Source organism: Panthera onca, chromosome D1, assembly GCF_046562875.1.
Source record: "Panthera onca isolate mPanOnc1 chromosome D1, mPanOnc1 haplotype 2, whole genome shotgun sequence".
In the NCBI taxonomy this organism is placed as follows: domain Eukaryota; kingdom Metazoa; phylum Chordata; class Mammalia; order Carnivora; family Felidae; genus Panthera; species Panthera onca.
Window position 1 is genome coordinate 65,811,739 of NC_138348.1, and position 25,007 is coordinate 65,836,745.

Below are 25,007 nucleotides of genomic sequence, written 5' to 3' on the forward strand. Positions count from 1 at the left end.
ATGGTTTGTAGCTGTCCCTTAAAACAATGCAGAGGACTTTATAAATTCATTCTGTGCAATGACAACTCAATTTCTACAAGACTGAAACAGTCTTCATGAAATTGATTACCGTATATAAATGGTAGGCTCACTGAAAGATTCCTATGGACATATTGGGAAGTTAGCCATTATTCAGGGATCTCCTAATTGACCAATTGACCTAAGATTGTAAGTTGCATCTCCAAGTGGGATTTTAAGAGGTTCTGCTTAAGGAACACAAATGACTTGATTTGCTAGACTACTGCTTTTAAGAGAGACATGAAAATGTATACCCACATGGAAAACTTGTGCACAAATGTTCATAGCAGCATTGTTTATAATAATCCCAAATGGAAACAACCCAAATGCTCAGCAACTGATGAACGGACAAATAAATTGAGGAATATACATATGATAGAATATTATTGAATCATAAAAAGAATGTATTGATTCATGTTACATGAAACTTGAAAACATTATGTTAAGTGAAAGAAGTCAGACACAAAAAAACCACATATTGTGTAATTATATTTATATGAAATGTCCAAGACAGGCAAATCTAGAGAAACAGAAAGTAGATTAGTGGTTACCAGATTCTGGGAGGGGTGGTAGGTACAGGGAAAAGATTGATTGCTAATGAGTACAGAGTTTTTCATTTGGGATGATGTAAATAGTCAAGAGTTAGATAGTGGTGAGCGTTGTACAACTTTGTGAAAATACTAAAAAATACCAAAGTGAACACTTTTAAAGGCATGAATTGTATGTGGATTATATTTTAATTTTAAAAAGAGGGATGCAACTTCATTAAAATTTTTTGGTTAACATTCCTGTTCCCTATCCCCTCTTTTTAATGCTAATTGAAGTTTTCATGCAATCACCTTTCTACAGAGGTGCACTTCAGCTAAGTGCACTCAGGTCATTGTGGGCTTATATTTCTAACAGACTTTTTATTAAACAAAATACATGTACACATAGGACAATACAGTGTACTGTTATTATCTGCATATTAACATTTAAAATCAAGTATTATGCCTGTATAGAAGCAGATGGTTAGATTTTATATACTGGTGTATTCAGATATTACTGAAAGCCTATGCTTAAAACCAACAGCCAAATATTAATAACTGAGTTCATAAGATTTGATAATTAACGTTTGTTAAAATTATGTGTATGTTAAAGATCCATGTTTTAATGGAAAGAGATAGGAAAAGAGGGGAAATCAGGGGTTCTCTAAGTCTTCATAAAACAGCTTCTCTAAATATTTTAACTAGCTGCTGAGAAGACCTCCATAATGATATATTTTGCATTTTATTTCATCCCTACACTAAAAGTCATGCATTAAGGTATATGTAACAATATATATGGGGCACAACTTTTTCCCTTTAGATGATCAGAAATCTCTTCTTAATCCTTTATTATTTGAAATTTTAAGCAGAGGTGTTTCTGGAGGGGTGTGTGTGTGTGTGTGTGTGTGTGTGTGTTTTGCTGAAAACAGCAACTTTACTCACACACATTTATGTAAGTGTATTTACATAAATACATTTATGTAGCTCCCTTACATATCATCAAAGGAGCTCCAGCCATCTGGTATGTCTAGAGGACACTTCAGTGAGCAGAAATTAGAAGCCAGCATTCCAGTCATTTGAAATTTTCAACAAAGGAACATGAAAGCCCCAACATGCCTTAAAGGAATAAGGGGATTAAAAAAATTTTTTTAATAAATCAATTGACATTCATTGTCAAACAGCCTACAAGAAAGTTCCACTAGCATTCTGCAATTGTATAGGATAAGAGAATATTCCTAATAATTACATTCCAGAAAGCAATATGGTTAGCAGCTGTTTTTCAGAGGGCTTATCAAGTTTTGCTATTGTTCTTTAATCCAGGCATAACTGTGTAACTTTAAACAAAGCTGTGGACCATTCAACTAACCGGTGATAAATTATCTTACAGACCAGATTCTTATCTTCTATTATTCTATACATGAATTTTTGCTTTATTAGGCATTTGGTACTCCAATTTTTATTTCAGAGTACAGTGCACATGTAGAAAGGTTAAGAAACCCTGCTAAATTTGGGTGTTGGTAATTCTGTCCACCAAATACATGTCATCTATGAAATTAAATTCTAAAAGTAGATGACAAACTAGGATTGATAACTCCATTTTTACCAAGACAAGGAAATAAGAGTCACACAACCAGAATAATTCTTCAGAAGCACACTTTGTTATCAAGTATATAAGGAAGAAAACTACGTGGATAATTGAAGAGTTAATCAACACTAAGATTACGATCTAAATCTGACACTAATAAGAAACTAAGAGAGTATAAATACCTAGCCTGACATTCCCCAAGGGAATAATGATTATCACATTAATGAGCTTTTTCTGACTGTCATTAAAGGAAAAAAAAAATGACGCAAAGGGCAATAACGCATGGCAAACACAGTCCCTTAAAAAGATGATAGGATAAACCCATTTTTCTTCCCATGGAGAATGGGATCAAGAAGAAAGAGGTTCAAATTGCACTGTGAGGTATTTCAGTAATAATGTTAAGTTTCCTGATTATGAGGAGTTTGCAACCTTGGAACTGCCTGTTGGAAAAGAGAGAGAGAATACCTTTCCTGAAGTGTGTAAAGAAATAAAGAGACTCTTGGGTAACAGTAATGCCCAAAGGCAGAAAGATAGATCAAATAAGTGACTTCCTTTTAATGCCCTCTCAGAAATGATGCTCTTTTCTTTGAAGTTAAAAAGGGTTCTTTGTTTTCCCCTAGGGATTTATACTTTTATCAGACCATCCAAGTCTGCCTTTAATCAAGGAGAAAAGAATTTATGAGTGCTTACTGTTTACTGAGCATTGTCCTTTCAATTTATCTTATCTAATTTTCACAATAATCCTGACAGGTATTATGAGTCTTCTCATAGATGACGAAACTGATGCTCAAGAGATTGTGCTTTGCATTAAGTTACAGCTAATTCATGGCAGTACTAGGTAGGACTCCTCATACCTAACCCGGTGTTCCCCCTTCTACACACCTCTCTACATCATTCTCTGAAATGTTAAAATTACAACCTACCAAAGAATCCATCAGGAACTAGAACACAAAATCTCTAAAAATTCTGCTCTAATTCAGTAGGAAAGTAAAAATTTGTCTCAGGTACCTCAGTAAGTCAATTAAAGAGGTAGCTAGCTTTTGGGCTCTGACCTCTTATTTAAAGGAGTCAAGGAAAGTCTCACCCAAATTCATGTGTTTCTCACCATACTGATGCAAGACCAGTGACTTTATAAACACTAATGAAAAGCTATCTATCAACCTAACAGGGATGCAAGTTATTTTGCAGGTGGAATCATTTGGTCATAGGCTTTATTAGCAAATGTTGCTTATGGTTATCTCTGATTTTTGAAAACCCATGTTTTGTTACTTTTCCTACCTGAAGTAATTTGGCCTTGGTTCTATTAAAATAAAATAATTTGCAGATCATGCTTTTTCAAGAAAATCAAGCCAACTAACCAAATGTCATCTGAGATTTTGCTAAAATAGATCTTAGGGTCTGCTTTATGCCAGTAACATACCAGCCCATCTCTAATGGAAGCTGCAAAACTTCACATTGGTATGTTTATGGGATCTTTAACTGAAGATTCTGTTCTGCTTTAAAAAGGACTGGCTTTTTATCCTGGATACCAGTTATTCACTAAATTGAGCATGGCCTATGTTTGGCAAGTGACAAAAACTTAATTTTCCTGATTTCATGTAACTTCTATTAAAAAAATACCTTTTCTTCTTTTTAACTCAAGAACCAGTTTGTGATTTCAACTGAACATGAGTGAATGGACTGACAAAGCAATCCCTCGGGCACAATGACAAGCCAGTCTTTTAGCTTAACAACATGTAACCAACCTCCTTCCCGGACTGGCAGAACAGCAAAGCCTTTTAAAAAAAATCATTAGCTGTGGGTCAAAAGATACTTAACTGAACATGATATGAAAGACAAAGTGCTAGAACATAGAATTATGTTAATAAGTTAATAAGTCATCTAGTCCAACCTCCAACTAATGCTGAGATCCTTTCCACATCATCTTTACCAAGTTCTTATCTAGCCTCTGCTTGACAGATACTATTACCTAAGGCAGTGCCTTTCATGGTCAACCATCTTTTTGAGAAAGTTCTCCCTGACATAGAGCCCAAATCTGTGGTCCTATGGCTCTTAATCAGTAGGCCTCATTCTACCCCTCTGAACCAGAGTCTTGCTCTAATTCACTAACCGTATTCCTCTCTTTTCCAGGCTAAATTTCCAAAAATCCTTCAAATATTCTTCAAATGTCTTAAATTTTAAATTCCTTCACCATCTTTGTTAGGCCTCAATTTGTTTTTAATTTCAAAGTATAGCTCTCAAAAATGATTGTAGCATTCCAATGTAATAAATAGACTTAGGAAAGATGAACCATCATCTCTCTGGTTCTAACATCACTGTATTAATTAAGTGTTTGAAGGGATGATAATTTCTTAATTCAGTGTGCTTTCTACATAGTGTGACGAATGTAAGGGAAGGCAGCTTTCCTTTTAAACACAAATACACTCATGGGACAGAAATTAAATTTGAAAAGAAAAAAGAAAAGAAAGCACATCTTTCTCTTATCCCAAAATTAGTGTTCAACCTGATTGCTTATGTGGAGTACTGTTTGTCTGAACGATGAGATAAACATGTCTTTTTACTGTTTTTGAATTTTTAGTTAAGTCTCAAAAGTATTATAGTTGCATTAAAACACATCTGTCAGCACCATGGTTGAGGAGAGTAAGGAATCAGTTGCAGTTAAAAAAAAAAAAATTCTAAAGAAAACAAAGGGCAAACCCTAGAAGAGCTCTTCCAGAAGCTAATAGAGCAGTATTCCCTAAATTACTAACAGCTATGAAAGGTAACAAGTTTTGCAGGATTAAGAAACAGAAAATGTCTATCTTTAAAGCCATTGGTTTGATATGTGGGGGGAGAAAATGAAAGGGTTTTTTTTCTGGTTACAAGATGATATCTTATGTGGCTTAGTTTATTAAAAAAGATGTTTTCACTTTAGTCAGAAGAGCAATTCAAACTCACTTGCAACTGGTATCTATTCAGAATGATTCATTAGCTGAAATTTGATGCTTAATCTGGAAGGCTTGTGGAATAGCCAAGAAGGTAAATGAGACAAATCATTGACCTAACCCTGGAAGTCACCAGTGTCCTCCAAAGGTATACATTCACAAATAGAATCCAGTCCTCTGTCAGATTCTGCCTCCTCTCTCCAGCAAATCTAAATTGCTTAAAATAAATAACCCTAACTCAGATATATTATTTTGGCCAGTGGTTTTCATGTTTCTTTCAGAAATTGACACACTGTCAAATCAATCCATTTGACTTTCATTTCTAGTTCTATTCTTGCTGCTTTACTCAGGAAGAGATGGTAACATGACATGACTAGAAAAGACAGGAAAAAAGAAAGGCCAGGAGAGCTAATGGCCTACTCTAATCCAGAGAAAGGATAAGTGGCCCCGCAAAATCAATATTAAATATTAATACATTAGAAATAATAAAAGCATATAAAGAAATAAAAAGCCTTATGTAGGTAAAGGAAAAAACACAAAATCCTTTGAGGATACAGTCTATAGAAAGCCATAATAAAATATCATTAGTATCAGCAAGCTTTTAGATTTCAGATTCTCCCAAACCTGACTCCATAACATGAATATGATGTGTTTTCACTGGAAATTGAAAAAAAGTTTTGCCATATATTTAGTAACTTTATTAAAAGAAGAAAAAGATTACAGCAAAAATGCAAGTGGACACGGACTCTGGCAGTGTGAGTCAGACCAAGCCAAACTAAATTAATGAGAAAGCACTCTTTCTTTCATCCACCATTAAGTAAGAATTCATTTTTATTTAAGAAGGCTCATCTTAGCAAATGTTGCCATGGCAATAACAACTAGTAAGCAAACCAGTAAGTTTAGGTCTTGGTCTAGGTTAAGATAACCACGTTTCATTACGATCCTTTCTCAAGATCTATTTGAGAAATTTCTATTTCACTGGCAAAGCTCCACTTGGCACAAAGTCTTCATTCAGCTTTTATTGAGCACCTACAATATTGTCAGGGATTGTTCTCAAACTTGAAATGTGTCAGTGAGCAAGTGTCCATAAGGCCTTCACACAACTAGGGGTCGGGGCATGGAAAAAACCTTCAAATTCTCATGTATCTCCACTATGGGCCATGGATGGGTGGCTATAAGATACGGAAAGGCTGGGAGGAGTAACAGGGAAGGAAAGGCCCAAGAGCAGAACTTTCTAATCCCCTTATTTATGAGTATGGCCACGGGTGGACAGAGAATACTGAGCCCTAAGGAATAAGAATTTCAGATGCAAAAGTAGCCCTAGAAACTGTTGTTTTATGACCAAATTTGCCCAATCTAACAAAGTCCTATCTGAGTTCTCAAAGCAGCTTCAGTTTCAACACACTTGCTGCTAAGGTGGGGTCATGATGTGGGATATTTAGATTTTTGCCCTAAATGAAAGACAATAAATCTACACTTACGGATACTTCCTCACAGTTTAAAAAGAGAAGTTCTTCTGCCCACTTTGATCAGCTTGTTTTCTGAATACTTTTATTGTTGCTGGCTTAGTGGAGAAATGGGGAGGGAAAAGCAACAATTATCACTGATTTTGGTTGGTGTTTATTAAAATGATTTTTCTTTCCTGTAGACACAGATTCAAAATAAAAGCAATTTGAACTTCTGAGATCTCCTTCTGTCATGCAGAGGACCAGGACAAACACAGTGAGGCCAACCAAAGGTATTAACCCCTTAAACAATGTGTATAATCTCTATACAAAAGATGAGTCACTCTGAAATCTGCTGGAGAAATGCTGGAAATGCTTTATCAACATCATGTCTCCACATGTCTCATTTCTTTAAAATTAAATAGCTTTCAAATATCAACATATCAGGACCGAGATTGCCACCATCGACAACAACAGCAGAATTGCATATCATATCCTTATCCCATTCCTCAGCCCTCAGTGATGCTAAGCAGCAAGCTACAGAAACATCTGACAGCATCAACAGCATACAGGTTTAATTATTTCCCCAATTTGCATTTATATCGGTGAACAAATTGGAAGGCATCAAAGTATGGCACTAAAGAAATTAGTAACACATATTCAGCAGCACATCTTCCATTTTGAGTCTTGTTTTAAAATTGGCTAAGTAAAGGCATATACACCTCCATTTGAATTGGAGATTTGCAGTAACACATGCATATGAAGGGAGAGAGGAAAAGAGGAAAGGAGGAGAAGACCAGGAAAGAAAGGCAGAGGAAAGGAAATAAGATAGAACGTATGGTCGTGAGTCTGAGAGTAACATCACTACATGAAGGAGGTGACAAATGACAGCTCCACCTGCTTCCACAAGCAGAATCTGTCGAAGGTTCTTGACAATACAAAAATGGTTCATGAGACTTTTCATCTGTTGCTATTGTCACTTATCATACTAAAAACATGTACAAAATTCTAAGCCTTGGTCTGTCCAAGATGGATAGTACCAGGAAGTAAAAGATGTCACCTGCTATCAAGGACTGTGCTCTGCTCAGAACTCTGCATTGCAGTCCATTAATCCACAGTATTTTGGTCAGATCTGGTCTGTTTTCTCATACTACTCATAATGTCTTAGAGATAGTCTTTTTTATTAGAATATCATCAACCATTTTTTTTTCATTTTTCTAGTGTTTTCATTTACTTAAAGGGCAGGAAAGATGGGAGAAGAGAAGAATAAAATGGTAGAGATTTCGAGGGGAAAGAACATGAAAGGAATAGTATTTTATTTTCCAACAAATCTACCCTAGAAAAGGTAGTAAGGAGACTTTGAGAAAGAGTGCTGATTCATGGACTTCCCTTATTATTATTATTTTTTTATTTCAATATAATACATTTAAGGACATCAATGTACTAAAATGTTTGGTCTGTGAAAGAGCAGAATCATTAGCACCAGAAGGAGTCATGGGGCTTGTATATATTATTAAACCAATGATTGTTACTGTTGGTCATGGGGTAAAGGTTTCATTTCATTTTTACATCCCAAAGTTCTTGAAAGTGCCTGTGGACAAGAGAAATAACACTTTTCAAAGTCTCCGTGGAGTCATCAACACGCACCACAAAGACAGTACTTGGCCTTCCCAGTTTTGGTTTTTCTGGTAGACAAGAAAACCAGGGCCCCCAGAAGCCCTAAAGAACAGCCCCCACATGCACCCACTGACGTGCAGGAGGGGTCCCTACAGTACATTTCCCCCTGGACTGTGTTCAGGAATGCGCTTTTACTTGCTTTTTGAAAAGAACAAAAGCAACATGCTCTGCAGATCATGGAGCGTCTAGCGCAATTTTCTCCTTGCTCCAACTCCTGACTGCGAAAGGGTGAAACCATTGTATGTTCTGCTAATGCTGGCCTGTGGACAAAGCCTTTGGCCTGCCATGCTGTGTAAGCCCTGGATCCCACAGGAGTCAGAGGGTCTAAGAGCGGGAGCCACAGTCATCACCAGATCTGCCCAGCAATTCAGGGCCCATCAGGGCAGCTGCTGATTCCTTTCGCTTCTCCTTGCATCAGCCTTCAGTTGAAATTACAACAAGTCAAATAGCTGATGCTTTTCCCTTCTCCAGGTAAGGGCGAGGATACATTGTTTACAAGCGTGTTCTGCCTGGCTTCACTGATGAGGCGGCACGCTAAGTCAAGGAATAGTTTCTCCACGTTATCTGATTCCTTGGCCGAGGTCTCCAGGTAATACATGTCCTGAGCTTCTGAGAATTCTTCAGCTCTCTGCTGGGAGACCTCTCTCCTTTCAGCCAGATCAATCTTATTGCCTGGAACAGGGATAAATCAGAGAAGGAACCATCACTTGACTTTTTACAGGCTCAGAGGCATCAAAATGCAGTTTCAAATCTGAAGTCAAATCAGACAGATGGGCAGAGCAGAGCAAATGTGGCTGTGATTACCGGAATGTTTATTTTAAAATATCAGTGTCGTGTGTAACGGCAAATAACTGGAAACGCAAATGACCACCAGTTGGCCACTGGCTTGATGAAGTATGGCACATGCACACAATGCAGTTATTTGCCACTGTAGAAAGCAATGAGGAATATCTCTATATACTGCCATGGAATGAGACATTAGGATATACTGTTAAGCGTATACCTGCTATACTGTTCTACTTTTTCCTAAGTATAAAAAAGGTATATAATATACAACTGCCTAAGCAAAAGGGATGAAAAAAAAAAATACACACGGGCACACTTACAGACTTACTTTATTTTTTTAATGTTAGAATAAGCCAACATTTTAATTTTAAAGATAATGGTTATTCATGAAAGGAGCAAGGTTGGGGAGATAGGAAAGGATAGAAACTAGATGTCTCTACACTTTGTCTAATATATTTGACTTCAGAATCTTAGAAATGTTTCACATAACTGTACAATTAAAACTATATAATTAATACAAAATTAAATTTAAAAAGCAATCCCTAAGAATGCAAAGCAATATGAAACAAATGAACCTGTTTATCATGAAATGGTGTAACCACACAGAGAGGAACTATTTCTCTGGTATTTTAACCATGCATCCTCAGTGGTATATACCCTAAGGACAAAAAGGGTTGAAGGAAAAAACCTTGAACTCTTGTAGTAATCGTCCTGTCGGTGGTAGTGTGAGTATTGTTATTCTGTGGCTGCTATACGGGTATTAGAGGATAAAGCAAATAAGTAATTGTGTTGGTGTCATGGTCCTGTGACTTGGGCATGGGAAAAAGGAAAAAGAGATATAAGATTAATGAGGTTAAAGGGGCACCTGGATGGCTCAGTTAAGCATCCAACTTCAGCTCATGTCATGATCTCATGGTTTGGGAGTTTGAGCCCCGCATCAGGCTCTGTGCCGATAGCTCAGAGCCTGGAGCCTGCTTCAGATTCTGTCTGTCTCCCTCTCTCTCTGTCCCTCCCCTGTTTGCACTCTGTCTCTCTCTCAAAAATAAACATTAAATTTTTTTAATTAAAAAAAGATTAATGAGGTTAAAGTAAAATTTGTACAGTCCTGCATTATAAATGCAAGTATCGGGGCGCCTGGGTGGCGCAGTCGGTTAAGCGTCCGACTTCAGCCAGGTCACGATCTCACGGTCCGTGAGTTCGAGCCCCGCGTCAGGCTCTGGGCTGATGGCTCAGAGCCTGGAGCCTGTTTCCGATTCTGTGTCTCCCTCTCTCTCTGTCCCTCCCCCGTTCATGCTCTGTCTCTCTCTGTCCCAAAAAATAAAATAAACGTTGAAAAAAAAAAAAATTAAAAAAAAAAAAATAAAATAAATGCAAGTATCAGTGTGAATAATTCATGATGGATTTTATCATTAAAAAATGTTCTACCTCTGTTCTCCTTCCACCTGACAAAAGTGATATGTCAACCGTGTTACCTGGCAACACAGCTTATGATAAAAGTGACCTTTTATCATCAGGTCAAATTCCATCTGGCCTGGGAATTCTACATATGAATTATAAAATATCTAGTGGAAAACCACAACTTTGGGCTTCCCGTAGTGTGGTGATTCCTCACTTGAAGAGACTCTGAAAGTCAGGTTTGTAGAGTTGTTACAAGAGAGACTGGCTCCTGTTGAGGCTTCTAGGCCAGGGCAGGTCCATCATGTGCCTGACATGAGTCTTTTTCCTCACCTGAACTGTCCGGAAGGCCCTGGACAGCTATGTGGACTGCTATTGAGGATTACTTCCACTGAAGAGTAGTGCCTGATGCTGACCTACTATTAAGCTGTTATTTCCTGTTCTGAATCCTTCTAAGTGAATGTCCTGCCAAGTATGGCCTATAGTAGTCTTGTGAATAAAAGTGCTTAGTGGAGCCTAAGAGACAACCCCCTGTGAGTGCTACAGAATTCAACACACACACACACACACACACACACACACACACACACACACGAGTTCTGTCCACTGAAAAGCCTAAAAACAATGACCAGCTACTAGTACAGAAGATTCTTATCACTGTGGTTGTGGCCTCTAAATATAATTTGCCATTAATAATAAATGTGTGTCTTGAAAAAATGGCTAATTCCAGGTCCGGGGAAGGAAATGCGCTGGTTGTGCCTGGAACCCTTAAACCAGAAAGCAAGTGAGGTCATGTCAAAAGGACTCAGGAGACCATCTGAAGCAGCTCCACCGTTGGAACATTTGGACCTTCAATAATTACAATTGCAAGAGCCTAGAAAATACTGCATATATTTAAATCTCTAATAATACTAAAAATATAAAATTTCCGTAGTGACTTTTGGAAGATAATAGGGAACCAACTCATTATTTTAAAATTGGGAAATAAAAAAGAGACAATCAAGTATTTTTCTTAGCTGTCCTATGAGAACTGTACCTCAGAATATCAAATAGGAAGTATATTCGCTAAGAAAAAAAAAACAAAAAAACTTGAATCTGATCGGGCCTCTAAATTTACCTACAGATCTGCAGGAAATACAGGTGATGGAGGAACATGTTAAATGACACTATAGTGGTGAAATAGCAGAATTCAGACTTGGAAACTCTGGAGGATTAACATATGCTTTAACAAATAAATTCCAAGGCAGAAAAATGGAGGGATAACTAACATATAAAAGGAGAATTAAAAGACACAAAAATCGGGGCGCCAGGGTGGCTCAGTTGGTTGAGCGTCTGTCTTCGGTTCAGGTCATGACCTTGCGGTTCGTGAGTTCGAACCCCGCATCAGGCTCTGTGCTGACAGCTCATAGCCTGGAGCCTGCTTCAGATTCTGTGTCTCCCTCTCTCTCTACCCCACCCCTACTTATGCTCTGTCTCTCTCTCTTTCAAAACTTAATGAACATAAAAAAATTTTTTTTAAAAGACACAAAAATCAATTAGAACATATGAGCCTTATTGGGATCTTTGATTTGGACAATTTTTTTTTTAATGTAGGAGTCAATCAAGGAAATCTGAACATTGTCTAAATTTCTGATGCTATTCAAGAACTGTTAATATGTTTTAGGTGTGAAAATGGCATTATGGGTAGGTTCTCTTTCTCAAAAAATCTTTTAAAGATATTCATTGAACTAATGAAAGATAAATTAATAGAAGATCTGGGATTTGCTTCAAAATAATCTGAAGGGAAGGGCAGACAGAAAAGAGGGGGAACAGATAAAATAAGATTGACCATAAGTTGATAATCATTGAAGCTGAGATGTGTTCATGGGAGTTCATTATACTGTTTTCTCTACTTTTGCTTATGTTTGAAATTTTCAAGAAAAAAAAAGGTTTTTTGTTTGTTTTTTTAAGCCAGTGCCTCTTTCATACTGAGTGGGCTAATTATTTCCCATCAAACTTCCATTTAATTTCTTTAGACAGAATCCCAAGGAATAATGCTTTGGCTCAAGTTCTCAAGGGCTTTCTGTCAAATAGAAAGAAAGCCCAAGTCCTGAGACGGGTGCTTTCAAGTGCTTCATGACAGACATTCTCCAATGTGCAAGAGGGTTTTCAGGAATGGGCATAGAGTACTAGCTCATAGACAGGTGGATACTTAACCCAGCAGCCTGAAAGAAAAGTCCAGCAATTTGTTATAAAGCAGAACATTACAGCTGGACAAATACAGGGTTTGAAGTTGATCCTACATGCTGTGCAAACCTAGGCAAAGAGCTTCACCTTTCTGAGCCTTGGTTTCCTCGTATATAAATAATGAATCATCACACATAAATTTTCTGATATGATTCCTGGCACATGTATGCTAGCTATAATGCTTACAGAAGTATTTACTTAGCTTATTGTTAACCATAATTTGTAATTTAACAATGTTTCTGAGATTCTCTACCCTGATTTCCAAAATTCAAGTCTTGCTAGAATATATAGTGATGTTCCTTTTTAGGAAGTAAACATTTTAACAGCCATATATTATTAACATTTTTCATCACCACAAGAGGAGTTTTTAACCATCAATTCCTTTTCTAATGGGTGTATTTGTCACAAAAGAAAATCATGGGTTGTTTTCTGCTTTTCCCTCATGCTAAACAGGTTCTACCCTCCTACAAGATGAAACAAAGTGCAGAATTTCCTTTAGTGGATTCTTCCTGAAATTAGAATTTTTCAAGTCAGCATGAATGTAAGAAGAGAAAAAATTACCCAAAGTCCATTTTTTAGGCAATAAACAATTGCTTCAAAAACAAATTCTTTGTCAAGACATGTTTTACTTCTAGACCAGCAGTTTCCACAATCTTGTAACTAGATTTTTTTTAATGTTTAGCAGCCCACATAAATCTCATGGCAGTCCACCTTCTTCCCTAGAGCCTTCGTTGACAGAAAAATCAATCAGCAATATTTTCTACTTTACTTTTCTAAACCATCACCTTGGGATATGACCTATTTCATTTTCTCTTCAACTTCAGGAGAAACTGAATGTTGACTGCATGAATTATATAGCTGTAGACTATATTACTGGAAGATACCAGGGCATAGGTATTATGTGATTATAAATTCTCTGATGGCCACAAACCAATTTCCCTCCTCATTAGTCCTTACTTACCCACTAGCACAGTGATGACCTTGTTGCTGGCATATTGTTCTATCTCCCGCAGCCACTCAGGAAGGCAACGGAAGGATTCCTCACAGGTTATGTCATAGGTGAGGATCAAGGCATTGGCGCTTCGGTAGTAACTCTGGGTAATGGACCGAAATCTCTCTTGACCTGCTGTGTCCCAGATCTGAAGCTGTAAAAACGTAAGAGAAAGATCAGGCTGGAGAAGTAGAAAAGAAAGTATTGCCTTGCTTTAGTTTAGAAATGGAAACACCTCACTCAACTTCATGGTTGCTTTCTGCCCTTAAAAAAAAAAAAGCACATTTTTTTTTTTAATGTGTTGGGTATGCCTGGTTAGGGAGAGGGGCTTGCTTTGCTTCTTGTTTTCTGCTTTTTATTTGTTTTGTTACCCAAGAATTTCTTTTATCCTTTTAAAAAAACTTACTGAGCATTTATTATGTGTCAAGCTCTAGGCATTTTACATGTAACAACTCGATGAAGTAGGTACTATTACTATATCCATTTCTCACATGAAGAAACTGAGGCACAGAGAGATTAAATAACTTGTTCAGGGTCTCACAGCCAGTATATTCCAGAGCCAATTTAAGCAGGCTCTGTGGTCCCAGAGTTCATGTTCTTGACCACAACAACATATTACAAACATCAGGATTCAGGGCAGACTGTCATTCTATGATAGTTGGCACTTCAGTCAGCAACTGAAGCAGGAGAACATCCAACCTCAACCACCTTTCCCAGTTCAAAATTCAATGCATCTATTAAGATATTATCTTTGTTAATGAAAACAGAAACAGTGCCATGGCGGATAGAGAAAATAATTTCCCTCCACCCCTTTTAAGCACTGAGATCTTGGACAAGTCACTTAATCTCTGGGTTTCAGTAGTTTCTTTAGAAAAAGGAGTCAGTAATATGCAAGCCTACTGAAAGTTCACATTTTCTAATAACAAAGAAGAGAGTAAACATCACTTCTCCCTGAATTTCTCTGCACAGAGCAGAAGGCTGCCAAGAGAACAGCTCTCTAGAACAATGCACAAGGCCTTGAGGAATAACATCAGCAATAGTAAGAATGTTCCCTTCTAAATGCATAAACCTTATCTCACAAAAGGCATTCACTCCCATTAAGAGAACATCATTTCCTCAGGGAACACCTTCTGGAATGTTCAGATTAGGTCAGGTTGCCCATACCCACCTCCAATCCCCACATATTTCCTCCCGCACCCCACCCTGTAATTCATGACGCCTGACACACTCAAATCATTTATTTGTAATAATAGGTTTTTAAAAAATGTTTGTTTATTTTTTGAGAGAGAGAGAGAGATAGAGCATGATCAGGGAAGGGGCAGAGATAGAGGGAGAGGGAATCCCAAGCAGGCTCCGTGTCATCAGTGCAGAGCCCAATGAGGGGCTCGAACTCACAAACCATGACATCATGATCTGAGCTGAAATCAAGAATCAAACGCTTAACTGACTGAGCCACCCAGGCACCCCAAACATTCAAATATTTATTACAGGTCTCCTTTAATCTTTACAACAACCCAGTGAGGTAGGCAAGTTTATGCCTGTCCTCTACCTTTTAACTGGTTACTCACAAAGCTGGGGCTCGGACTCCAGACCTTCTCATTCCCAGGTGTGGACACATTCCACCACCATGCTGCCTTTGCCCCCAGAGACTGATTTAAATATACATCTGCATCCAGAGAGGATGAGTCAGTTGGTGTCACCCTCTGTTCATACCAGTTTCCCTCAGGAGACTAATGAGGGACTGGCGGTCCCTGCCCCCAAACAGGGGCACAAAGCTCTCCTTTGATCTGAAGTCGCAGCTGCTTTTCATGATGTACATGAAAGTCTGTGTGCTGAAGGCAACCATACAGATGTTATGGCTTTTGCTGGGACAAAAGCTATTTCTCTGCTCTGCTTCAAACCTAGGGACATGGTTCCCCTCTGCCAGGATGTGTCTTAGAACAACAGACTATTATTTTAATGCTACAATGAGCCTTGAGAAACACTTGTTATTGAATTTAATACTGTCAATCATTAGATATCAGTATGTTCTCATGATTGGCACATCTTGAGAACAGCTTTGAGAGTTAAAAACCACTGAAATATTTTCTAGAATAGTGATTGTATGGCCTTGCCAAGATAATATGCTGCTTTCTCATAGGGGGCTGTTTCTAGCTTCAGAGTTGATTCTTAAGGATATCCATATTCCACTGCCTTCTTCTTCAGTTCGGTTTCACTATTTTCTCTACAACTCATTTGTTCCTTTTCAGCATTTCTACGTCATTAATATATGCCCGCTGCTATGTTAGGTACAGGGAGGATCCCAAGACAAACAAAACATAATGCCCAATCTCAAAGAGCATACAGTCTACAGGGAGGACAAACCTAGAAAAGTAACCATAATAAAATAGGAGATGTCCTATTACAGAGGTGTCAGCAGGAGACAGTGCCTCCTAGTTTTTGTCTCATGCTGTCAGTATGTTCTCAACAGTTCAGTCATGGGCTTTCTAACCACCTTCATGTCCAGCATGGGGCTACACTGTTCGTCTCCACTCTTCTTTGCACTACTACTCATCTCTATTGTCTCACTGTTTCAATAATGTATTGTAGTCATAGGTGTGCCTCTTTGCTAGACTCAGTACTTTAAGGGCAAGGGCCATCTCTTATTGAACCTTATACTCCAGTGTGCTTTCCTAACAGGGTACAAGGTACATGGTAGACACAATTAAATAATGGCTACCTGGATGAACAAAGGATTATGGAATCAAAAGAAAGGACTGATTAATACTGCTTAAATGATTAGTAGGATATTAAGGAAGGTTTCACACATAAAATGTTTGAGCTAGCTGACTGCAAGTTCCTACAGGGCAAAATGCTTTACCTATTCTTGGTGCATATCATCTACTATACTACAGGATGGATATATGGATGAATGGATATTCATTGGCTACTGACAATAGCCAAATTATGGAAAGAGTCCAAATGTCCATTGATGGATGAATGGATAAAGAAGATGTGGTGTGTGTGTGTGTGTGTGTGTGTGTGTGTGTGTGTGTGTATATATATATATATATATATATATATATATAGATATAGATATGCAATGGAATATTACTTGGTGATCAAAAAGAATGAAATCTTCAGGCCTCTGGGTGGCTCAGTCGGTTGAGTGTCTGACTTTGGCTCAGGTCATGATCTAGCAGTTCACACGTCAGGCTGTGTCCTGACAGCTCAGAGCCTGGAGCCTGCTTCGGATTCTGTCTCCCTCTCTCTCTGCCCCTTCCCCACTTGCACTCTGTCTCTCTCTCAAAAATAAATAAACATTAAAAAAAAAAATGAAAACTTGCCATTTGCAACAATGTGGATGGAACTAGAGTGTATTATTCTAAGCAAAGTAAGTCAGTCAGAGAAAGACAAATATCATATGATTTCACTCATATGTTGAATTTAAGAAACAAAACAGATGAACATAGGGGAAGGGAAGCAAAAATAAGATGAAAACAGAGAGGGAGACAAACCATAAGAGACTCTTAAATATAGAGAACAAACTGAGGGTTGCTGGTGAGGTGTTAGGTTGGGGGATGGGCTAAATGGGCGATGGGCATTAAGGAGGGCATTTGTTGGGATGAGCACTGGGGGTCATATGTAAGTGATAAATCACTAAATTCTACTCCAGAAATCATTATTATACTATATGTTAACTAACTTGGACTTAAATAAAATTAAAAAACAAAAGACTTTCTTATCTATGTAATATATACCTGACACAAAGATAGTCAGTAACTCTTCTATTTATAATTAATCTCCTAAAGTTAAAATGTTGTAGTCTGAGCTTAAAGCTTTGTTTGTTACTCATTTATTTATGATAGACTGAAAAAAAAATGGATACGAGAAAATTCTACATCTGTTTTCATCCCATTTTCTACTCAAGGTCATTTTCAAAATGCAGACCTCTTTTTCTTTCTTTCTTTCTTTCTTTCTTTCTTTCTTTCTCTTTCTCTCTCTCTCTTCTTTCTTTCTTTCTTTCTTTCTTTCTTTCTTTCTTTCTTTCAGTGTATTTGTTTTTGAGGGAGAACATGTGTGCATGCTAGCAGGGAATGAGCTTAAAGCTTTGTTTGTTACTCATTTATTTATGATAGACTGAAAAAAAAATGGATATGAGAAAATTCTACATCTGTTTTCATCCCATTTTCTACTCAAAGTCATTTTCAAAATGTAGACCTCTCTTTCTTTCTTTCTTTCTTTCTTTCTTTCTTTCTTTCTTTCTTTCTTTCAGTGTATTTGTTTTTGAGGGAGAACATGTGTGCATGCTAGCAGGGAAAGGGCAGAGAGGATCCAAAGAGGGCTCTGCACTGATAGTAGCAAGCCTGATGTGGGGCTTGAACTCACAAACCGTGAGATCATGACCTGAGCCGAAATGAGATGCTCAACCAAGTTACCCAGGTGCAGACCACTTTAAGGAAGGGCCTCAACTTTGCCTTTACTGACTTGGCACTAAGGCTTAACAGCCACAAGAATTTTTCTAATACCTTTGATTTCCTGCCTTCAATCCTGGAGGCTATCCTAGAAGGAATGAGCCTTAATAGGGGAGGCTGAGGCAGGGTGATGGAAAGTCATGAAAGAGACCTAGGTTGTGGTGCTGCCCTGGCACTCACCAGGCAGGTGATCCTGCACAAACCACCCGTAGATTCTCTTTTCCACTGACTTACGAGGTTCTAAGAAAGCCTGCACACTACCTGCGAAACGACACTTAAACATCACCAAGAAGAGGTATTCGGTAAACATTAAAGAACAAGGATGACAATAAGACAAAAACTCTTTCCCTAGGGAAGTTTGGGCAGCTCCTCCTTCTTCTACTGAACGACTGAAGAAGTTGCTCCTCATGTATCCCCATGTTTGTTTTTTTTTTGTATCCACGTGTTAATGAGGCCCTTGGATTAATGTGGTTGAAGAAGGTCATTTATTTTATTATTTTTATTTTTGTTTTGAGAGTGTGGACGCACACACCAGCAAGGGAAAGAAGGGAAAGATGAAGGGAGAGGGAGAGAAGGAATCTTAAGCAGGCTCCATGCCCAGTGCAGAGCCCAATACAGGGCCCAATGTCACTACTGTGAGCTGAAATCAACAGTTGAATACCCAACCAACTGAGCCACCAGGCACCACTCTCAGAGCGTCATTTTAGATCTTGATTCTATATAAATGGCTAGAAAAAAACTCAAACAAATTAATTAGGACTGCATTTGGAAGATTAATCATCACTTACTGTTTATTTTTTTATTTTGATGTTTATTTTTGAGAGACAGAGAAAGACAGAGTGCAAGTGGGGGAGGGGCAGGAGAGAGAAACACACACACAGATTCTGAAGCAGGCTCTAGGCTCTGAGCTGTCAGCACAGAGCCTGATGCGTGAGTCAAACTCACCAATGGTGAGATCATAAACTGAGCTGAAGTCAGATGCTTAACCAACCGAGCCACCCAGGCGCCCCCAACTCTTACTGTTTAAAGGTGAAGGTCTAGGGGCCAGGAGAGGTAACAGGATAGGAACTATGCCGTGGATACAGAGATGAGTAAGACACAAACCTTGTTCTTGGGGAGCCTGTGGTCTCATGGCAGAGTTAGATGTTATGAAAAGATGGATTTTAGCTGAGTACAATAAGCACGTAACAATGAGCTTATGGTTTGTAGAAAATAGAATAAATGCAATACCTAAACCTGGGGATTCAGAAAAAAAAAAGCCTGCTCTTTAACAGTGGGGATCACAGTGGGGAAATGAATATTCACCCCTATTCATTCCCAGGGCTTGGCACATAGCATTTGTGGTCAAAGGAATGAACTCACACATATATGTGTATATGAATAGGAAACCCAAACATCTGGAAGTAAAATGCTTGTAACACTAGTTATCCTTACTCAACTCCTAGGGGTGGCCATCACCTCCACTCGGCTGGAACAGTACTTACAATTGGCTCTTCTGCCAATGCTCCCTGGACGCACACTCTTGTCTCCTTCCTACTCCCACACCCTAGCTCCTTCTCCCCACCCCAATGCACTGTTTTTCTGAGCTTTCTGGTTGGCATTTACATGGGTTTCACACCCTGCTTTGTTTTCCAGCGCCCCCAGTTCTCCATTCACTATTGTATTTGATGTGGACGCCTCTGCCTAAGGAACCACTTTGAGGAGCCAGGGCTGGAAGAGAAGTGGGATAGCTTCTGTCCCCCCTCAGGAACCTCACCCTAAACACTTCACTGTATATCTCTGAAATGCTGCAAGAGCACCCTGGAGCTTCTCTGCCCTTCCCGAGGCATTTGAAGGCAGGAGTGCAGGTATATATGGGAGAAGGATGCAAGAGACATGGATTCAAAGTTAGGATGCTTAGGTGAGATCTAGTTGGAACTCTGATGCCGCAGTTTTCATTTGGCTGTTTATGGGTCACTGCTTCTTACCATGGGACTCAGCTCTGAAAGATGTGACAGTGGAATTTCACTAACTCTGAGGGGCAGGTAGAGCACAGAGCCAACCATCAGCCTCTCTACCCTCTTTCCATATAATTCAGTGTTATTCCACATTTCTTCCCATCACCTTCCTCCTTTCCTTGCTTCAAGGTGACAGGCCTATTGTGCCTTCATCCCCCTCTTTTTGCATAGCAGAGGAGACCCCAGGGAGGCAGTGGATCACCGCTTGCAAAAGTAGTTCAGATCGCGCCTACCTCCCTTCCTTCCTGTGTAGCCATGGATAAGTTGCTCAATCTCTCTGAAACCTATAAAAGGAAGGTAATTTGCCACTTACCTCACAGGGGTTACAGTAAGAACTAAGTTAAATATGAATGTTAGGTCAATAATATGACTGACATATTAGGTCAATAAACACTATCTCCCTTCTCCTGTTACCAGACATACCATGGTTCTTACAGGTACCCAACAGTCCGAAGGCCACAGAGAGGAAAAGGGAGATAGTGGATCCTTCCTGGACCCCTCACTTGGAATTTCTCCCCTGTTACAAATAGGGTTATGGTGGGAGACACAATAACTCCAATAAGTGATGCATATGACCGAATGACCCATAACCAAAGTGGGAATCAGCAGGCTCTTTCATGGGGCTGCTGTTCTTAAGAGTAAACACAACATCTACAAAGGGAATAGAAGAACTCTGTTTAGAAATAAATTTCCATGGCTGAGTATATTATTTTCAATGAGGGATTTGATTAGGAGATTTAATAAATGTTATGAAAACACTACTTCCTCTCACATAGCACAATGAAAGCCTGATTGAACACTTAGCATCTTACCTTTACTTTTTCACCATTAATCTCCACTGTCTTAATCATAAAATCAACTCCAATCGTGGCTCCTTGCCCTGGAGGGAAAAGACCCTAAAGAGGAAATAAAGGAAAATAATTAAGCAAATCTTTCAACTAAATGAAATGTTCTCCCCTCTCCCCGCTCGCTATCCATCACCAGCCCCTTCCTTTGGCTGAGTTAACTGGAAGAAAAGAGAACTCTGGTTAGTGTCAGGAGAGCCTTGTTTAATTTGATTTTGTATGTATGTATGAGGGGAGGAGGAAGGAGGGAGAAGGTGGAGAGAGGAATGCTAAAAGAACAAAGAAACTGAAAGGGGGATGAAAAAGGGGGAGAACGAGGGGTGAAGGGAGAGAACAGAGAAGTGGTGGGGGCCCTGATTTCAAAGACTGAAACAAAAGTCAGACACAAGGGTGAGACCAAGGAGCATGAAGCCATCAGGATGAGATCAGGATTGTTAGAAGAGGGGCAAAAAGGATAGTGCTCCCAAAGAGGTAAATTCCAGGAAGATTAAAACTGGTTATTGGTCTAGGGCATGGACAGTCATGGGGGTGGACAAGCAACATAAAAAAGCAAACAGGAACTCACTACAAGAAACATGAACGAGAAAGTGAAGCTTTTGGATTTCCCTCTGCCCTGAGGGTGATAACAATTTCCCTTAGTGCATTGTACCACACATATAGAATTCCATGAGATCAGGGCCCATGACACTTGGAAGATAATCACAGAAAATAAAATTCAGGGAGAAAGTGTAGTAGGAAGAACACTAAACTGGGAGCCCGGAGGTTCTCTGTGTGGTCCTAGGCAAACGAGTCCCCTTCTCTGGGTCTTAAATTAGTGGGTTTGAGGCTGATGCAACCATTTCAAAAGAAAACAAAGCAAAAAATAAATAAATAAATAAATAAATAAAAAAAAGCAGTACCTCAAACTGAAAGGTGAACTAGAAAGATACCATTTTAGCAAAATTACACGTACAATGTGCGTTACTGGTATACAATATTTCCTAGAGGCTCAGGGAGGGACCTGGAGGTGGGAAGGAATTCTATTAAGGAAGAGCTCTGCACCTAGTCCCATTCCCTCTTCACTTGTATTCCAGAATTGCCAGAAATTAAAGTAAAATGGACTTTATTAGCTCTGGCAGCTAAGATTGGGGCATCTTTAATTAAGTCTATTCCCTAACAGGAGAGTTCTTTAATTAAAGTTTGAACTTAGAAGACTGAGCTTCAAACCCATAGAAAATATTCCATTGCATGTCTGCAAAAGATGTAAATATAAACATTCATAACTTTACTTACAAATATTGAATCAATTTTCTTCTATTTTAGTTTGGCTCAAACACAAGGCTGCCAAGCTTCGAGTTTATCACTCCAGCTGTTTTGCTATCTAATAAATGCCAAAAAAATAAAGCAGATCCTTCCCAGCATCTCCCCCATCATTTTGTTCCCCAATTCCTCATGCCTCAAAAACAGCTGAATCCAATTCATTTTAACTGCCTACCAAATAACAAAACCAAACATAATCCTCTCTAGGGAATGTTACTTTTGGGAGGAGTTAAAGGTCTGGGGGCGTGGGGTGGGTGTAAAAAGTAGAGAGAAAAGAAAGGGGTAGTTGTGCTTATTGGTAAAAATTAATGTTCAAAAATGGAAGCATTTTACCTTTAATGACAAAGTTTAAAGACAAAAGCCATATTCCTATGGTCTCAGAGGTTAGGACACAGAAAATAAAAATGACCAGGCTGAGAAGCAGGAGACCTGGGTTCTAATCCTATCGTTGCCACTAACATGACATATGATGCTAAGAGGTCCTTTGTCCCTGTAGACCTCAGTTTTTCATCTGTGTTATGAGAGGAGTAGGCTGAATAATCTCTAAGGGATATTTCAGTAATAAAACAAGGTCAAAGGAAATTTTGATAAAGGTACTAAAAACTCCTCTACAACTCTGCAGTCTTGTCCTCCTGCCAAAAGCAGAAAAGATTACCGTTAGGTGGAAGTAAAACCAGTTGGAGTTTCCAGTATAACGCCACAGCGGCTGACTAAGCCCAGATGCCTGGTAGCTTCTTACTTTTGATTTCACCGGGCCCAGGCTTAGTAAAAAGCATGAGTTCTATTCCGTGTTCATTTACCATGGGAAAATCCCTGGCATTTCCAAAGGTGATTATGCCCTAAAGCCGTCTGTGTTATCCAATCTGCCTTTCCAGTTCTGCAGAGAACCACAGACTGTCAGAGCTGCAAGTGGCCTCAGAGATCACCAGGTCCCTTACGTGGGGCAGGGAGGCCCAGCAGGGGAGGTAACTTATCCAGGCCCACAGGATGGGCCAGCGCAGAGTGGGGACTAGGACCCGAGTCTCCACACTCAAGCTGGTGCTCTTTCCAGGGCATCCAGCTGTACTATGCCTTAGCACAGCTAGTCTCAGCTTTCCCAACTGGCATTTTATGAAAAAATGCAAGATGCCTGCATCATAATCCTGAAAAGGATGCCGTTCATATTTTTTCAAGGAAAATACAAAAGAAGGCCAACTTCAGAATGATTTCTCACTCATTTCTGTACAAAAACAGGCATATAATCTCTGGCAGTAATTCTCAAAAGGGCAGCAGCCCTGATGGGAACTTGTACTTAGATCATACGATAAGGACTCAATCCAGAGGGAACATTTAATTTCGTTCAAATAGTCCTTCATTGTTCTCATTTCATTCCCATTTAATAGACTTAAAAACATCAGCATATTTGGTTCTAAACCAAAATGACTCACTCACTTGCCTAGGAGGATGTGAGAGGGCATAGGCAAGGGATTGATTGGCTTAATTTGTATTTGAGTTTTTAAAAAATTAATATTTAGGGGCTCCTGGGTGGCACAGTCAGTTAAACATCCGACTCTTGATCACGGTTCAGGTCATGATCTCACAGTTTGTAAGTTCAAGCCCTGCATCGGGCTCTGCACTGATGGTGTGGAGCCTGCTTGGGATTCTGTCTCTCCTTCTCTCTGCCCCTCCCCTGCTCATGCGTGCACACTCTCTCTCAAAAAAAAAATAATAAAATAAATAAATAAATATAAAGAAAAAAATGTTTAATTAGTATTTAGGTTTAGTCTGAGGTCCAGATTCATTTGGTTAACACGTTTAGATTGTTAAGTGATAATCTATTTTTAATCTAATAATCTGTTTTGAATAGCACACCAAAAGCAAAACCACTTGCCCCTTTCACAAAGGAAGCAACAAGAGCTGTGGGAGGACTGATTGGTGCACCCAGAGAGCCATGCTCCCCTGAGATGGTTTCCAAAACTCTGACCTAGGCTACAAGAGCTGATGCGCAAAGGTTACATTAAGAACCAGCAGCCAAGAAGCCGGCACTGGGACCGCTCACCCATCCTCTTAGGCTGGGCTGAGAAACCCAACTCTGGACTTCCAAGTTCTCTTACCTGAGTGAATCGTCGGACTAGGCACGTCTTCCCCACACCAGCATTGCCAATTAAAACAATTTTAAACAGGAAATCATAATCTTCCATACTCATTTACACAGCTGCAAGGCAAACAGGCAAGAGTGAGATGGGGCCTGGTCAGACTTGCCCACAGAGCTCAAGCTGCGCCAGGCTCGTCTCCTCGGGAACAAGGGATCTGACTCATTCAAAGAGCAATTTAATGCTCTTCAGTTTAACGGTGATCTTGCCAGTGAGACAGGAACACAGGTGTCTGGTCACAGATGAACTTTGTTCCTTTGCGGTTACCTCATGCCACAGAACGGAAATGATACCAATGGCCTTTCACCTGGTAACCTTTATTCTGCTAAGTCGTCAGGTCGCAGGTCACTCATGTGGCAAGATCTGTTTTCTTTCAGCATGGAAAGGAGATTACAAACCCATGTGCAGATGAGCTGGGAGTGCAAGGAAGCAGGGACAAAGGAGAGCCCATCCAAAGCTTCTAGGTGGTTTATGCACATGCGGTATGTGCCTCCGGGAAGAATGCCACGTGACTGGGAGACTGAATGAAGGGAAGGAACTAGGAACAAACCTCTCAGTCCCCGGTAAGTCCTGGATGTCTTGGAGTCTTAACTGAGGGAGTTATCGCCATCTTCCCCTGCCACCACTGCAGAACCTCCTGCCAGCCAGGCTGACACCGCAGTACCTC

General features: G+C 39.4%; 1 protein-coding gene across 2 annotated transcripts in view; it reads right to left on the reverse strand.

Annotated features, from left to right (window-relative positions):
* Positions 1–1,279: 1,279 nt before the first annotated feature.
* The window catches only part of RAB30 (RAB30, member RAS oncogene family), an 81,816-nt gene continuing 58,088 nt past the window's right edge, over positions 1,280–25,007 (reverse strand). For both annotated transcript variants that reach the window (XM_060605499.3, XM_078433049.2), the window contains exons 2-5: positions 24,302–24,402; positions 20,877–20,960; positions 13,584–13,767; positions 1,280–8,887 (exon numbers count right to left, since the gene is read on the reverse strand). In XM_060605499.3, coding sequence (XP_060461482.1) covers positions 8,637–8,887; positions 13,584–13,767; positions 20,877–20,960; positions 24,302–24,394 — 612 coding nt within the window. In that variant the 5' untranslated portion in view covers positions 24,395–24,402 and the 3' untranslated portion in view covers positions 1,280–8,636. The remainder of the gene's footprint in view (positions 8,888–13,583; positions 13,768–20,876; positions 20,961–24,301; positions 24,403–25,007) is intronic.